This window comes from Vipera ursinii, assembly GCF_947247035.1.
Source record: "Vipera ursinii genome assembly, chromosome: 1".
Lineage (NCBI taxonomy): Eukaryota > Metazoa > Chordata > Lepidosauria > Squamata > Viperidae > Vipera > Vipera ursinii.
Genome location: NC_139512.1, coordinates 37,139,066 through 37,157,649, shown reverse-complemented (window position 1 = coordinate 37,157,649; position 18,584 = coordinate 37,139,066). Strand labels below are relative to the sequence as shown.

Here is an 18,584-nt window from a genome sequence, read left to right as displayed (position 1 = left end):
TGAGATGCTGTGACCAGAAACATAGATAGATATCTGAGCGTGATCACATAATGAAGATAACTATTGTATGTATCTTTATGAAGATATTACAGTATCAGGAAATTAATTTATTTTTATTCCTTTCCTAATGATCCCTACTGTGGGGTAACACTTTTGCTGTTATTGTTTTTAAAAGAATTGTACACGGTCTCAATGTTATCTTTAAGCTAACTATCACTATTTGTAAAATCCATTTTCTGAGTGTATATGTGCCAGCTACATTCCATAAAAAAACTTATGAAATTAGGAATATAACGTACATAATATACTTTTTGTTCTGAACTGCAATGACCATCTTAATGCCCAGTTATGCAGTTTGAAAAAAGCTCTATTAGAGCTCTTTGCAATCCGTTGTTTTAACCCCCTAAAATAATGAAATGTCATCAAGCAAATTGGCCACTGGTTGCTCAGTCCTAATTTTAAACATTTATGAATGCATTTAAAAATACTGGCCCCAAAAACTAATCCTTAGGGAAAGAGCTGGATTATACAACTGATATGGTTTATTCTTTATTCAGTTACTAGCATGGCATATTACATATCAAATGAAATGTCTAGTTTTCCAGTGATATAAGTACATCTTTAAAATTCTGTTTATTATCCATCTTGTTTAAAGTACATGTTATTACATCAGCTAATTAGCTGGCATCCAATTTTTTTGCATTGGAGGCTGCAAAGTGTTAAAATTGTGTGAAATTTCCTTTCAAAAAATATTAGAAGAAACTAGAGAAAAAGGATTAACCTATTTTATAATTAAATAATACTTATTTAATCAGGACAACATTTAGGAAAAGTTCCTGGTATGACAATGATTTAAGATTTAGAGCCGCAGTCTTTAATTGATTAATCAGCTTTAAAAAGCATATTCACAATCTTTAACAGGGCTTACTCTCAGAACAATATTCTCAGCATACAGTACAATTGTACCATAAGTAAATAAAGAAATCTATGATTAATTGGGCAACTTTTTTGTTAGTCAACTAATACAATTATAAAATGCCAATAGTAAACATCATATAAGAAAAAGCATTTTCCCCTAACAATTACAATATACTGTCTGATTTCTACTGAATCTGTCCAGTTTGGCATTGCCCATATGAACAACACTTTGCAGAATTTCAGAAATGGATGTTTCCCAGCCCAACCTGAGGATGTCAAAAAATGAACTGGGAACTTTTTGCACACAGAGCATGCACAATGTACCCTTTCATTTCACACACATGGAATGATTCCTCTAAAATGAACGCCTACTGTACATATTCTATAACAAAAAACGTAAATTTTTCTTCAGAGGTTTTGTTTACTCCTAAGCAAATTTATGCAGATTTAACCTGATTGGTTTTTCAGTGAATGGCATAATCAAAATATCATTTTACTCATATTGTATATTGTGTATGCATTTCTTGATGCACACATATACTCACACGTTTACTAATTAAACTACTCTTCAGTTAAAACACTCGCTAGTCTTTTGCTGCATATTGGTATGGAATGGTCAGTTACTGTAAATGTACATATTCAGGTTATCAAGTAAAAATTACCATGTGCATAATGTGTAATGTGAACAAAGATAAGCAGCATGCTTGGAAAAACAAAACATCAAGCTTTCTTTGTTTTGCTTCCTAAGATTTTCAATGAATCTCTCAGAACTCTCAGTTTCTCCTTATTTAATGAACTGTGTAACAGAAGTGGCAGAAAAGAAAACGGATAAGGCATTTAAACAAATTCCTTAAAAATAATGCACAAATTTTGCTATTGCTTTTGTTATTATAGCTGCCTTTAGAAAATTTGGTGCCCATTTTTTTTATCTCAAAATGTTTATTTTAGAATCTGTTAAAAATAATATTTTAAATAAAGGCCTCTATTTTAAGTGGCATCATCAGTGCTAATTTTTAAATCCAAATCCAAAAGAAAGTGCTAAAATTTTAAGATTGTTATCCGCGACACTATTTAATATTTCCTAATTCTCCAATGATATTTTTTTTCTTTTTAAAGGACAACAACAAAAACATAAAATGTTGGCTTCTTCACAAGAAATTACACACACTCAGCGTAAGATTCAACAAAGCTGCGGCCCTCTAAAATTATAATTTAAATTGATATGCATCTCCCCTTGTAATGCAAAGAATCTCAGGTTACTATTGGGGAAAACTAGAATGGGATACCCAACAAAATTTCAAAGGAAATCTAAAACAAAAAAAAGTATTAAAAAAGTACCTGCACATGCCAAAACATAAACAAAAAAACCCAATAAATACAGAAATTATTGCACAGTTAAAAGGCTTCACAATTTTTACTGCCTTAACCAATCCTAAGGTTTAATAGAACTTTGTAGACACAGATTATATTTAAGTGCCAAATTCTGGCACCTGCCATAGTTATACTAAGATATGTTTATGGAGGCAAGTTAGGTCAGCTTTTCTCAATTGGCAATAGTTAAACTGTACAACTTAAATGTTACCTAGACCCCTGCTTTTAACCCAGTTGGGGGAGGGGGGCTTAACTTCTTTCTGCCTGCTCAATTTTTACATCATTTGTCAGCAAGTGTTCGCCATGCCACTTTTTCATGTGTTTCTCCAGGGTGCTGTAAACACTGAAGGGCATCTGGCAAATGTCGCAGCGGTAGACCTCCTTCCCTATCTGGCCATGCGTTTTCATATGACGTGTCAGCTTACTGCTCTGGGCACATGCATAGTTGCAGAGCTCACATTTGTAAGGCCGCTCTCCTGTGTGGCTCCGGCGATGCACCGTTAAGTTACTGCAGTTCTTAAAGACCTTGCCACAGTATTCACACGTGTCACTCCGCCGTCCTTCCTTTGAACTGGGTCGACCAGGACCAGGTCCACTGATATGGGGGGTGCTGCCTCCACTCGCCGTTCCACTGCGCCCTGAGAGACCACCATCCAGCATATCACCTGGTGGAGTAGAGAAACGCAGGCTTCCATTCTCTGAGGAATGCTCAGAAGATGTTGCAAAGGGGGATTGTCGGGAGTCTGTGAATCCTAGAAATGGATCCTTCATGAAGTGCCTTGATGCTGCGTATCCTACCAGCCACTGAGAGTAAACATTTTCAGAAGGTATTATTGTTGCTGGTGGCAAGTCCAAATCTTTTTCTATCTTTATTCTTTTGGAGGAGTTATTTAAATTGGGGCTTGTGATAGGGGTGGGCTTACGAGGGAATAGTCCTGGGAAGGGTTCACCTGGCCCAAAGTTTCTCCCATTCACTGTCCCTTCCTCAGTGCGGTCAAGTTCTCCAGCTACTGAGTCTTCATCACCTGTGTCTCTCTGGCAAAGGTCTCGAGGACACAGATCTCGCTGATCTGAAGACCTTTTCATAAAGCCACCTCTTTTCTGCTTTTCAGCCAACATGTCACTGTATTGCTGGATAGTACCGAGGCTTACATTCTCTATCACTTTTCCTAGGACAAGGGATTTTTCATCTGGCAGCGATTTGGAACCATTCTCTCGGTTACGGCTTAGTTCTGAATCCATGCTAAAGCTCGACTCAGGTCGACTTTCATTTTCCAGCTCCTCTTCCTCCTCCTCTTCCTCCTCCTCTTCTTCATTGTCATGGCCTAGAGAAGGATCACTCTCATTCCTGAAATCTGCCTCACTAGACTTGAGTCCCTCCCCAGTAAGTTCACTTGTGCCAGGCTCTGGGGAACTTGTAGCAGATAATCCATCATCAGACCTCCCTGTCATGGATCCAGCTTTGTGCATATGTGTTTTCATATGGCGTTTTAACTTGCTGGCTTGGGAACAAGCATGGTCACAGAGTTGGCATTTATAGGGCTTCTCTCCTGTGTGACTGCGCCGGTGGACAATGAGATTGCTCTGAAACTTGAAGGTTTTTCCACAAAATTCACAGGACTTACTCTTTGCCTGAGGCTGAGGAGGCGTAGTGCTGCTTGGAGGCATTGGTGGCAATGGAGGGGTGTTCAGAAAAGGAGATTTAGGGCTTGGCTGGAAAGGATTCAATAAGCGATGCATAGGGTTGCTGCGACTAGGCGAGACTGGTGGCGGGGTGGCATTGTTTCCTGCCAGTTCTCGAAGCCTTCTGGAGAAATCCATCGCTGGCGACTCAATTGCCATGGGGTTTAAACGCATGACTCTGTCAAAGGCACTAGGATGCTGGGCAACTAACCCCATTTCTTCGGCACTAAGGCGATGTGGATCCAGATGATGACGAGGTGGCGGACTGAAGAGGGGAGGTGTATTAGGAAGCCGACCTTCACCAAAGCCAGGATGATCACGCAGGATGGGACCTGTCATTCGTAAGAGACTAAAAGGGTTATTGTCACCTAGGAAATTCATCAGCGGGGACTGTGCAACAGTCTCGGGTCCCAGAGGAGGAGGGATGGTGATGCGTGGAGTAAGGGAGCTGTTTGAAGGGCTAGTTTCCAAGTAGATGCGGAATCCATGTGTATTCTGGGCATGCTGAAGCAAGAACCAAGCGCTATTAAAAGGGTGCTTGCATGTTGTGCAAATATAGCTTGAAGGCTCATCTTTACCTGTTGAGAAAAAGAAGGGATAGAGAAAAAGGGAGAATAATTAGAAAAGTAACCTAGGGGACTGTAAATAAACTTTACCCCCAACAGTTATAGTGTAAATATATTTAATAAAGAAGGGGCATCTGTTCTTGTTTAACATAACCTGTACCTGCCTAAAATCCATATTCATCCTAAACCAGTAATTTCGGTCCTAACTTATAGCAGAAACATTCTTTAAAGTTTTAATGCCAACTTAGAAGAAACCAACTTACATTTCTCCATATTGCAATCCAAGGTTCTACTCAATCACATTGAGCATCTAGCAAAAACTGAATGTTAGAATCATGTCTAAATCTGAAAAATTAATCTTGTGTTCAAGTATTCCATCTTTCCTTTTATCAAAAGCTTTGAACATGCTGATGTTTAAGCTACTATAATAACTGAATAGTAACAGCTTTTAGAACTGCATTTGAATTGTGTTTAATGTAACAATCATACCCATTATTTATAGGAAAACATTAGCAATTTATTTGCCTTTCTAAATATCCTTCTTTTTCCTTGAAATAGCCAGAAGAAAGGTTTGAAAGTTCCTAGAAGGTTTTCTCAAAGGCAGCATAGGCAACCTATAACTCAACACTCATGATTTTACAAATTATAAAAGGGAATACTGGACACAAAGGGCAGGATTTGTTATCATTATCTAAAATGTGAATTCCTCCATTGTGAAGCTCTAATTCAGAGAAATTCCTAGGTATTCCACCTTGATTTTTCAAAGCAGCTGTTTCATGCAGAAAAAAATTAACATTTTCTAATCTTATTTTTTTTTTATTCCCAGCAACAATAGGAGTGATGGACCAGGAGAATATCATGTTGATCTTCCTCTTTCCCGACTTATGCTAGAACATAATACATACATACCGTAAAAAAGAAACATGGCAATATGATCAGACATACTAACTGCCAATGGTACATGGGCCCTGACATTTAATTATTTTGATCATGGGTACTTGCCCTGAATATGACAAGACAGAATAAATGAATGTGAGCCAGTTCATGACTGAAACAGGAAACTGTCTTACTCTTATATACAGGCTGGGAGAGAAGCTAATCAGTAAGTAAACCAGGTAATTTAAGCACACAGATGCTACTACCTCCCAAAGTGTTGGCTACATTAAGAGTTAAAGTGTACTAAGAAATAACAAATAGGTGGAGGGATATTCATGCCTTGAGAATATAATACTCTCATTCCCCCTTCCCCCCAATTTTAATAGTGGGCAACACTGGTATTTCCAAATGTATGGTAGAGCTTTGGAACAATATGAATTTCAACTATAGCTTTCTAAAAGCAATTAAAATTGATGTTATAGTCCAAAATGTAAGAAAGGCCTCTTAATCCTAGCAGTTGAGGCATTTGACAGAGAGAAGGTGTTTTATGCCAATTCTGAGGTTGATTCAACAGTCAGTGCTTCTATTATTATTATTATTACTCAGTTAAATATTTCTTTCTTCAAACTAAATGTGAAAAAAAATCTAGACCATTAATGCTTCTTAAAAACACAATGGTAGCATAAAAAGTGATAGAAATCACAGAGGTATGTTAAAATTTATAGTATATTCTGTCAAAAAGCTATTTGAACAATACATTTTGCCTCAGCTTACCCATAAATGAATTTTAACAAATCCTTCTTTTGAAATGTGATCTAACAGCAAATGAGGTACACAATCTTATAAAGCGATATAGCTTCAAAAGAATGAATGTTCCACTTCCTTAAACTGATTTTATGCAACTAATTATTTTTTATTTATCAATAATAATTTATACCACTTTTTATGCAAATATGACTTGGAGCAATTTACAAATAAAAATTATACAATAAACTAAAGCACTGTAAAGTGATCTTAATTAAAATTGAGGTGTGGGTAGAGAAAAGGAAAGCAGAAGCCCTGAATGAAAAGATACTCTTCAACTGGCCCCTAGAAATATTGGTTGAATACTCATGGCCAAGTGAGTCTTCCATTTTTTAAATCACCAAAAGAATTTGCTATCAGCTACAAGGGATGTTCCTGAAAAATAGCTGTCATAATTAAAAGACAGTCTAAGGTCAATCCAATAAAAAGAGTTTCAAAATAGCAATTGCCCAGCCCTAGCCATTGGCATTTGTTTCCTGTGGCTGAAAAAAAAAATTTAAACCATATATTTACTGTACATTAAAAATGCACCATTTTTTTTTCTACATATGGCTAGAGGAGAGAACCAAAGAGTAGGACTTGATTATGTATTAGCGTTTTATGAACCCAGATCACACGCTGTTTGAAAAACTAACATATGTATGTAGAGGGGGGGAAAAGCTTATTACAAAAAAAAAATTCACCATTTTGAAAGGCAAGAGAAAATTAATCTATTTCACTTCTGCTTCCTGCTTCCCTTTCAAACCCCACTTATTAATCTGTGTCCCTGACATAAAGATATTGGTATGAAAATTTAATGGAGATAAAAATAGGCCTTCTTTCACTTCATATCTATTGCCCTAAATGTTTTTTGTTCAGCAACCCCTGTTCACAATGCTAAGAGACTGACTAAAGCTCCCCAACTACTAAGGTTGACAGATTCATTTCTGGGTTTTTTTTCCCCCCTTCTTCTTTTTCTGCCTGCTTCACTTTTCACAACCCTCAAATGCTCTCCTTAAGATTTCCCCTTTATTTTATATGAAGTTCTATTATAAATAAATAAATAAAATGTTCATTTCCATATTATCACTTCATGGTTATCATGCCTCAAAATTGCCCTAAGCAGTGTAAATGCTCACTTTTAAGATCAGAACAACGTCAAAAAGACTTTGAAGATCCACTCCGAATATTTTTATATGCTTAAAACTTGCCAAGTAGTTTTAAAATACTCAAGATGGTCAGATAGCGCTGTAAAGTGATTGCTATAGTTGATGCACATTGCCTGCTTTGGAAAAAATGTGCCGTAAGGTTAGTTTCACTGTGTATCTAAGTTGTCTTAGCTTGGCTTTGCATATTATACATAAGTGGGGAAAAGGCATTTGAGTCACACTCTTTATTGTTACTAAGGGTGAAATAAATGTTATGGTGTGGAGGGCAATGTTCTAGTCCAGGGGTGTCAAACTGCCGGCCTGTGGGCCGGTTTCATTATACCAAAGCCGCGCCCACCCCATTGCCGGCAATGCAAAAAGAGTCACGACATGTCACAGCACGTCACGTGATGTGGTGAGTTTGACACCCGTGTTCTAGTCAGTTGGTCTTAAAGGGGTATTCCATTCTTTTCCTTCATTTATCTATTTTCCTAACCTTTCACACTTTTAGCATTCTGGGTCCGCTGAATATGATCAATATTGCTAACCTTAAGGTGCTCATTTCTCCACACTTTGGTGTTCCTGAATGACTGATAGTTTCCTCTTGTATACCAATGGTATACATAAGGTTCTATATTGTGAGCAGAAGTGTGCTACCTGAATACAGGATATTTCCTGTCCCCAGTATAGAGTGCTCAACTTCTGGCATATGGCCATGAGAAAAATGCAGTTCTCCAACATGTAAAGTTGAATAAAATTCAATTTATACTTCTTTCTGCTTCCTTGCTTTGTTCAAGCTTATTTCTTTTTTATTGCTTTTACAATAAATCTGTTTAAATAATTAAGAACATCATTATAATTCACAAAAAACCATTCCTTTGTCATTTCCATCTGCATTCAGACTGTGAAAACTGCAGTATTCCCCCTACAAGTAGATAGATACACCATAATAATACTACATAACTTTATATCTATGGAGATTCGCAGTCATCCAGGTCATAGTTAAGGTGTTTTTTCACAAGGCAATTGGGCTTTCTTGTTTTTCTTTGAAGACATTTCGCTTCTCATCCAAGAAGCTTCTTCAGCTCTGACTTCCCTTCCATTCCCCACCATCCAGTCAGAACTGAAGAAGCTTTTTGGATGAGAAGCAAAACATCTTCAAACAAAATCCAGTTGCCTTGTGAAAAGGCATCTTTGGTACAGTAACTCTAGTAACAATAATGCTTGTATTTTGGAACGCATAATAAAGTCCATCTACAAGTGACCACAAAATAACACAATCATATATGAAGTGCTATGCAGGACTGACATTACAAATCCTAAGCTTACTGTTGATGTTATTTTGATTCAGAATTTGGTTACAATAGCAAGTAGGACTAAACAGGAACAGCATGAGGTCTATTATCTCATATTTAATCAGCAACACTTCTGAAGGCCATTTTCAAGAAGGGTTAGAGTTCCAATATAATTCTACAAAATGGGTTACTAGAAAATTACAAGTGGAAGGTTAGATTAAATCCTCTGGATATATTGGATGTGCTTATCAATTTAATTCCATCAATAACAATGGATAATTTTTTTTAATTTCTAAAAATCAAATTCATCATATTTTAAGGTTTTTTGCTTCTATAAATCAGATTTCTATAGAATTAGAATTTTGATTTATTGATCAAAATATCTGATTATGTATATTTGACAAATGTGTATTGTTTTCAGGAAAAAAACAGGACATTTAATTAATTGCTTAGGATGATGTCACACCAATTCAAAAGATATAGTCTTGTGCTATTATGATACCCTTTTGAATAAATCTTATTATCATTTATATCATTTATTTCTTCCAGAAGCTTAAGGTGGCCTATACAATAGTTTCTCCTCCAATTTTTTCCTTCAACAATCCTGTTAGATAAATTGGATTAAAAGAGAATAAGCTTCCATGGCAGAGTCTGATCTTGAACTGGGGACCCCTTAACGACTACACCATACTGGTTATCATAAGCTAATTATCTCAGATGCATTAGTTTTACGGATGGTCAAATCATTTTGAATTACATACTAGTAGTATTAAAACAAAAGGACAAAGGAAATGGTTATTGTGTGCACTTAGCTTTGAAAAAAGTCCTCTGTCCTCCATCAATTACCTTAAAAAATTACCTCTCTTCTCATTTTTAAACAAGCATTCTAATACCAGCAGTGTCAACAGTAAGATTATTTACCAAATAGATAAATTATTCTATATTTGATTTTTCATCATTTTTATTTCTAATATTATGCAAACTTACTTAAATGTAAACAAATTAACTGTATAATACATGATCATATGTGCTATGTTAACAGAATAATACATGACTATTCATGTATTTTTTTTCCTTGCAAGGAAAATAAAATTAATTTTAAAATACAATAATTTCTTCAGTTAGCCCACATCAACTCCTTATTCGAAATCATTTTTACACACAATTCACTTTTGGTATATAAGTATTATCAATGATTTGGTAACCACTTAGACTTCTAACAAATGTATTTCATTAGATTAAATAATGATTCTTGAGTATCCCATAGCTTAAACCTATACAAGTAATTAGTTTGTACATTTGCTGAACCCACCCTATTTTGAAATATATGTTTTATTCTGAAAATAATTGTTCTCTTCCTTATTCTGTGATGGCTGGCATTATGTGCAAAACCTGTATGCATTAAAAGGTAAGCAAGCAAAGCAAAGCACATCCACAGCTCAAGACAGGGCTTCCCCAAACAGCTCTGTTTCTTGCTGTGGTTTTGCCTTGGGTTGGACAAAAAGTTTTCCCAATGGACACTCAACAAAGAATGCTGGACAAATTCCTTCTTTTGAAGTATCTTTAATTTCTACCTTGTACAACCTTTTTTGATGTTGGAGGGGCAGGGAGCTGCTAGTTCTTGCTTTATTCTGGTTTAAGTCCTTGCTAGTCATCGTTCCATTCTGATTCAACCTGTCTCCACTATACCCAAGCAATCAAACTCTTGCAGACAAAGATCTGTTTATATTAAAGATAAAGAATTTGGGGGATTTAGTTCCTGGTTGCTATGGTGTTAACACTAATTGTTTTACAGGATTAACATAAACAAAAAAGCAATATGGCTTCAAACTCAATTTAAACTATGTGGCTACTTTTTCTCCTAAGTTTCATTTAAATCTGTGGTTCTTTAAAGTGAAGAGTTATAACCTTATGTAAGATTTAACATATTATGTATAAAAATTATTACTAATTATATATTTGGATTCTAAACCAGGTCTGGCTACATTTTTTATTCAATAGACAAAATGTCTACTGGACAAGAAAGTAGAATATTAACATTGTGAATATACTTCAACCAACAAAAGGGCTGATTATGAGCAAGCATTATGATGCAATATGCATCATGTAGAATTCTCCTGATCTATTTCCAAATGTAAAGGCTTAAACAGGAATTTTCAAAGCTTTTATATTCTACAGTTGTAACGTTTGTAGGTATTTGGTGAAAAATATGCTATTTGGTAGTCAAAGAAGCATAAATAAGGGGAATCTGCTTCTGTTGCTTAGGTTTCATAAAAATAAAACACAATAGTTAATATATTTTTACAAATGTATATAAGCTAATTATATTTTTACAAATGTATATAAGCTAATTATATTTTTACAAATGTATGTACGCTAATTATAACAGAAAGAATAATGTAACAGTGCTTCCTATTGTAGCATTTTAATTCAATAATTTTACCTGTTTTAGTTTCACTTGCTTTAGAATTTTAAAATAGCAATCAGTAGAATTTTAAAACAGGAATCAGTAGAACTGTGTCTCACTATATCACTTTTCAAATTTGTAAATTTTCTGTTTTAGCATTATATTTTATATTTTAATTAAAGTTGTTATGAAATAAATAAAAAAATAACCTAGTTACAAATACACTTGAATTTAGAGTGTAATCTGTATGCATGGCTGAAAGAAATACACCACAAAATCTTAACTTTTAAGAAAACATCAAAGGATTTTTTTTACAAATCAACATCAGACATCATAAAAAACAAGGAAAAATGTGGAATCAAGATTTGTAATGGAAAAAAATATTGGTAAATCTAAGCATCTGATTTGGAAAATATTAAAAAGAATATGACAGGTAATTTGGTGTAGTGGATAAGACATCAGGCTAGAAATTGGGATATTGTGCATTGTAGTCCTTGCTTTAGGTATGAAGCCAGCTGGGTGACCTTGGGTCAGTTCTCTATCACACTAGGAAGTAGGCAGTGGCAAACCACTTCTGAAAAAACTGCCAAGAAAACTGCACATACTAGTCCAGGCAGCCATCAGAAGTCAACACTGACTCAAAGCTATGCACACACAAAACACAGAAGTACAGAAGATGGGGTTATATTCAACAGCTTTTTAACTGATCTCATCAATACAGAAATGTATAGGAAATGAAACCAAAGTAAGAGTTGCCCATAGGTGGGGTGATTTCATAGAATTAAGTGACTGATTTTGGCACACATGCAGTCTTCAACTTACAACGATTCAGTCAGCAATCATTTGAAGTTATGACAAAAGTGACTGGTCCTCACACTTACCACCGATGTAGCATCCCTATGGTCATGTGATCAAAATTTGGACACTTGGAAACTGGCATATCTTTATGACAATTACAGGATTCTGGGAATCATGTGAACTCAATTTATGACCTTCCCAGCTGGCTTTTGGCAAGCAAAGTCAATAAGAGAAGCCAGATTTGATTAATGACCATACAATTTAACTGGGGTAACTCTCTTAACAACTGTGGCAAAAAAGGTTTAAAATTGGGCAGGGTACATTTAATAATTGCTTTGCTTAGCAATGGAAGTTCTGGTCCCATTTGTGGTCATAACTCAAGGACTACTTGTATTTTTAATAAATAACAAACTTGTGGGAGAAGACATTATTTATACTATGATCACTATTAGAGGATGACTTCTCAATAACACTATTTCACTTGTAAGAGCTGGATTGGAAAAATATTTTACCACTATTGAAATTGTTCTCTCTTTCTCTCACTATTTGTTACTAAATTAAATCAGAGTCAGAGCAGGCCATTCTGCCCTAGACCAAAACAGAAGGAAGAGTTTACACTGGAGACAATCCAGCTTCCTTGCTGTCAGTCCTTTACTGGACTTCTAAATGTTTACAATGCTTCTTCTTCAGTAACTCTGAATTAAACAATGAACAAAGATGTTCTGAATGTAAACATGCAGTGGATTCCATTTCAATAACAGAATAATTCCATAGTTTGAAAATCAAAAGAATGGATGGTAATATTAAGGGGGGGGGGTTTTGATGTAAATCACATTGTGTGAAAAAAGTGATTTTTTAAAAAATGACATCAAAAGATAAGAAAACAATCTGACATAATGTATGTCCTTGATTGTACATGGGTGAAATATATTTTAACGTGACATACATTGGAGGATATTAGATTATTCCTAGTCTGTAAATGAATGTACTTTTGTTTTAATTCTTTGCTTTAACAATTATGAAGTCACTACTCTGGATTCTTCAAATCCACAAAATCTGCACATTCAAGCAGAAAAAATACTGTAAAGGCTGTAAATCTTTTTTTTAAAATAGAATGTACATTAAGGTATGAGGAGATAATTGATGTTATAGAGAGCCTGGATGTTGAATTATATAGGTTATCTAATACAATGGGGACTCATTGAAGCACTACAAACAAGTAGTAATGTATGTATATTATTCAGAGTGGCATTATAGCAAAAGTGTTCAGGTCCGCAGAGATTTATAAAACACAAGAAAACAGCAGACATGCTCTTGTAAATTTGTCTCATTTGTCTCTGAAGTTAAGAGTTATTCCCTTGATCTGAATTTGTAATAAAAATCTCCTAGAGTTTTTGGGGAAATGTGAATATTTAAATGGTTCACAATGGTACAAAATTACAGAATAAAAAATCCTTTTGTAGATTTCCACGATATTTAGAGATTGTTCTATTTTTTTCTTGCCTCATTATATGTTGAATATGATGATGGGAAGATATATGAATTTCAAGTGAGAAAACAAAAAAAAATACATAAGCAGCACTGTTTGAAGTATCATTTATAATACGGATGATCAAAAATAAGCGATTTTTTCAACCCCTTCAAAGAATGCTATTCAAATAATCATAGAAAATTAATAGGGTAAAATTCAAGTTTAATTTAAAAAATACTCTACATTTTCTAATAGCTACTTGCTTCTTTGTTAATTTTGTGGGTATATTTTTAAGGCTTTTGCCTTGAAAATCCCAAAGTAAAATGGGATGATATTGCACTTTATGTGGTTGAAGATAGGGTATTTCTTCTACTCTGAGCACCACAGTCTGTTCAGGTTAACCAACTACAGTGTTAGAATAACTCCAGCTGACTTGTCACAGAATACAAAAGTCATCGGCGACTGAATGTTCTTTTCTGCACCGCAATTAAGACGAATCAATACGACGTGCCACAAATGGTATTTTACTCTCAATAAGAACTCGGGCTGAGTTTATTCAGAATATTTTAGCGCTTCCCCAGGGGATTTTGGTCCGACGCAGATGGCAAATAAAGTACTCAGCCTAGGGCTAGAGCACATTATGCTAATTCTAATGTCAGATGTACTTTAATATACAGCTCTATTTAATCACCCCATTATTTCACATTTCCATATGAAAAAACCTGCGGCACTTCTGCAGAGCTTTCACTCTGCGACAATGCCAGCTTCCTTCAACTAGCTCACTGTGAAATGGGAGGGGGATGCAAAAGAGAGAAAAAGGAAGCTTGGTCATTCTAACCAGTCAAAATGCTACAATTTCAAAGTTGCAATGTTCCTGAATTTCAAGTGGATTGCTCAATATAATTAGAAAAATTGCTCTGCTAGGATGCTGATGAACATGCACACAAACTGAGGAAGTGCTATCTGGAGTTAAAACACAAAACAACCCTTTCCCTCACCATTCCATATGTGCATGTGACATACAAACACATGAAAAACATATGCAAAAGAGGAAGAGAGGGGGAAATGCTGTCACACTGCAATGCAACCAATATTCGCAACACTGTCACTATCAAAAATGCCAGGGTTCTTGGCTTTGCAGCTTCCGTTGCTTGACATAGCTGCCAACCTATAGATGTCTCAAAATAAACCTTCCTTCCTCCTCTCCCCAGTAGTAATTAAAGTGAAAACTGTAAACCTGCAGCAATGATTATTAGTCTTTTCTGCTACCTCCATCCCCCTACTTCAAAAATTACTGGTTGCCGTGAGGTAACTTTACCCCAAAGCCCAGTTGATTGTAAGCCCAAACTGAAAACCCAGTATTCAAAGCAAAATTAATGATTTTTCTCCCCCCACCCCCATTCTGCTACATAATTTGTTTGCATACTAATCGAAGGATGAAATATGTGAGGTCACTTAATATGGATTAGCTGTTCCTTAACCATCCTGATGTAATCACAAAATAAAGTGGAATAGTTAAATGGTGGAGTCACCCTCCCAGGCTAACCTTTCAAATGTATGAAGTGGGGATTCTAATCCATGTTATTGATTGTGAGCAAGGTGTTCATTACTCTGAAGGAGCTGATGCAGAATACAACAGTGGGATATTATGTATGTGGAATATCAAGAGACATAAAGCAGGGTACGTGACTCTTATCCTCACATGATGGAACCATTACCTTAATTACTCCATAATCTTGCTTGTTAATACAAGCCTTCATGGTCTGTTGCATTATATTGTGAATCAAATACCTAAAATCAAGATGATCTGGCTATAGAGAATATGAATGGTGCAGTATTGGTAATACTGACAAGGTGGCTAGAACTAGAATTTCAATATTTCATAAATTTACTTATTTTCAATCATCAATGGAAGGAATAATCCAAGGCAATATAACTAGATTGCCTACATAATGAAGAGCTATAACATTGCATCTTTATACCATTTCTACTATATATAAGTGTACTTATATATTATAAGTGTACTTACTTGTTTATTTGTTTATTGTTTTGAATTTGGTGCTGCCCAACTCCAGAGGGACTTTGGGTAGCTCACAATAAAAACAGAATACAAATACAATAAAAAATAAAAAATACAATACAAGAAATGACAGAATGGCAGCCCAGACAACATCAACACAAAAAGAAAAAATATAAATTATCTCTAATAAGTAAGGTTCTATCCATCCTATCCCACAACCTGGGAGAACAGCTAAATCTTTAACAAAGACATGTCCAACCCAGGGCCTGCATGCACCCCTGGACAGCTAGTAATACAATCCAAGATCGTAAACTTTTAACATTCTATGTGATCAAACACATTAATATTAACTATTTTTATATGCAGCCCAAGACAATTTCTCTTCACTCAATGCAGCCCATGCAAACAAAAAGATTGGACACCGATGCTTTAAAGGCCTTCCTGAAGGCCATAAGGAGATGTCTGGACAACTATTTGTCTGAAATGGTATAGGGTTTCCTACATGAGCTGGGGGTTGGATTAGAAGACCTCAAAGGTCCCTTCCAACTATATTATTGTTACTGATTTCATCATTGCAGAAGCAAGGCATCGTAACACAAAAGGCACACTACCTCAATCTTGATAGATGACAGTTTGATCAAGGAGACCCAACGTGCACCCTTTCTGTCAGCTCTTACCACCTAGACAGAAACTGCAGGAGATAGGTTGTCCCTTAAATAACCAGCTGGGCTTTAGATGTGATAACTAGTACCTTAAATTGCACCCAGAAGCAACGTGGCAACCAGTGCAACCCTGATTTCTGTGAATTACAGTAAATTAATTGTTCTGTTTTCTCCACTCTGGAATGAGACAGATTAGGTCTTGACCTTCTATGTGACTTCCTTTTAAATGTTTGAAGAATGCTACTATTTGCCCTATTCATTTTTCTCTCAAGACTAAATAAATATCTGGAGCCTCTTCAATCTCTTTCCCCAGTGCTTAGATTCTATTATCCTTGCTGCCCTTTTCTGAAACTTTTGAAAACTATTTCTCAGACTAACTCTTACAGTATGTGTCCAGAACTGAACACAGTAGTTGAAGAAATACAAAAAAACCTGGACTTGTCCAAGGCGGGGTCTAAGATTTGGACACAAGTAAACAGGAAAAAAAATTATAAGTCCTCTTATTTGAAAAAAAAGTTACAATCATTAGATTCAATACTGAACACTTCACTTCTCAAACATTTCTAAATAATTCATGTTTAAACTAGATCTAAAATTTCCCACTTTCAAAAATCATGGCATTGGAAGCAGCTGCTTAAGCAACGTATGTTTGAGATACACAATCAGGCTTTGCCTGCTTCAACAAGGATTTGGAACAAAGTATTTGGCCCTTATGCAACCACAGCCCCTCTCTGCCACACTTTAAAGCAGGCTGTGTTTTTTCAGGCTTCTGCATGAACTAGAAAAAAAAGCTGAAGCTTTTTTTTGCAGTTTATCAACACATGAGCAGCCCTAATCTCAGTGTATTTGTTGCTTCATTTTGAAGTCTATATTTTGCTCACTGGGTTGATATGTATTGTTTTATTGACCAAAAGGCTATCAATATTCATTTGGCTTTCATGTAACTACCTCATGTTCTTCAATCTTGACTATATTCACAGCCACTCAATTTGCACGTATATGGGATATAACAGTTAGAGCAAGGGTCCCAACCCCTGGTCCATGGACCGGTCCATGGACCATGCTGTACTATGTTAGTGCTACTACAGCACTAATAAAATATTGGAGTTTGAGGTTGGGAAACAACTATTTTAGAAAATCTACACGGCTAACAAATAATTGTCATATTTCCCTAATGAAGATGTCTATATAATCTCAAAGTCTGCATATCATTATTAACCAAGATTTATACATCACCACCTGTACAATCCATTTTTATTTATTCAGAAATAAGACAAAATTAAGTAGAGTTCATTACAGAACTTATTTTAATGCCATTTTAACTATATTCCCTATTTTGTAAATCTTTCTGGTTGTAGTATTTCTGCATCAGATTTGATGTCTTTTGGACATAGTTTATGTATAGAAACAAACTTTGTTACTGATATTTCTGATATAGTAGTTACTAATGTCTGGCCCCATTCTTCAAAAATTTCTTGGAATATTTCTAATGTTAAAGCATCTTGTATCTTTCACCCTGTTCTTTCTTATTCTGCTTGGAATCTTCAGTCTCCTCTAGTGTCTAAACTTCTGAAATCTTGTATCTCAAACTACTGATTTTTCTTAAGAGAGACAAAACATTCTGGTTACCATGCCATTTATTTTATTTAAACTATTTGCAATATGTTTTAATAAAAGTCTCAATGTTTCAAAGTTGTCTGGATCTTAAGTATGTTTATAACTTCCTTAGACTAAAATCTTATTTAACTTTTTGCTGTTTATTTCTAATTCTTTACATTCTTAAACTTAGAATTTTTTCTTTTGTTCATGAAGAAAAGTAAATTCACCAGGTAGCTTTTCAAGCTTGTCATTCCAAGGTCTCTAAATAGACTTAGAATAATAAACAAACAATAGTAAACAATCAAAGTTGAAATACAAAAAGTATGGATTGCTATATAAGAGCTCTGGGTATACAAAAGAAAGTGGTTAAAGCTTTGACAATCAAATTGGAAATATAGGTGACAAATCAACCCAATAATATAAATAATGACATGCTGGATTTATGAAAAAGGTTTGTTAAAGTCTTGAAGACGGCAATGGGAAAATTGTATGATTTTGCTCCCTATTCTTTATATACTAATATTTTTTCTCTGTTACTCAGTTTACTGATAATACCATAGAAATAACAACCATGAATGAAGTAGCTACAGCATCAAAAGGAAAAAATCCTCAAAATGGAAGTGGGAGAAATATTATATATTGCTCCTTACATGTAGCCATATCACTGTACACTATACTGTATTTTTTAAAAATTGTGCTAATTTATTTTAATGTTACTCTAGTCCAGGGGTGTCAAACTCAATTTTATTGAGGGCCGCATCAGCATTGCAGTTGCCCTCAGGGGGCCAGGTGGGTGTGGCCAGGGTGGGCATGGCCTACTGGGTGGGTGTGGCCAGCTCTACATCGTTCGCATCAAGGGTGCCTATGGGGGCCTGGGCAGGAGTGGGACAGATCTGAGGGTCTCTGGCAGAAGGAGGGTCTCTGGGCCAGGGCCAAGGCAGTGGGGGCCATTCCCTCACTGTTTCCAGGATGGCTTCGTGGGCCACA

General features: G+C 35.5%; 1 protein-coding gene across 5 annotated transcripts in view; it reads right to left on the bottom strand.

Moving 5' to 3' along the window:
* The window catches only part of BCL11B (BCL11 transcription factor B), a 150,571-nt gene that overhangs the window by 7,453 nt on the left and 124,534 nt on the right, over nucleotides 1-18,584 (bottom strand). For 4 of the 5 annotated variants that reach the window (XM_083349054.1, XM_083349056.1, XM_083349055.1 and 1 more), the window contains one exon: nucleotides 544-4,550. In XM_083349054.1, coding sequence (XP_083205180.1) covers nucleotides 2,539-4,550 — 2,012 coding nt within the window. In that variant the 3' untranslated portion in view covers nucleotides 544-2,538. Of the gene's footprint in view, nucleotides 1-543; nucleotides 4,551-18,584 lie in introns of those variants that run through there. The other variant, XM_083349057.1, reaches the window with a different exon arrangement.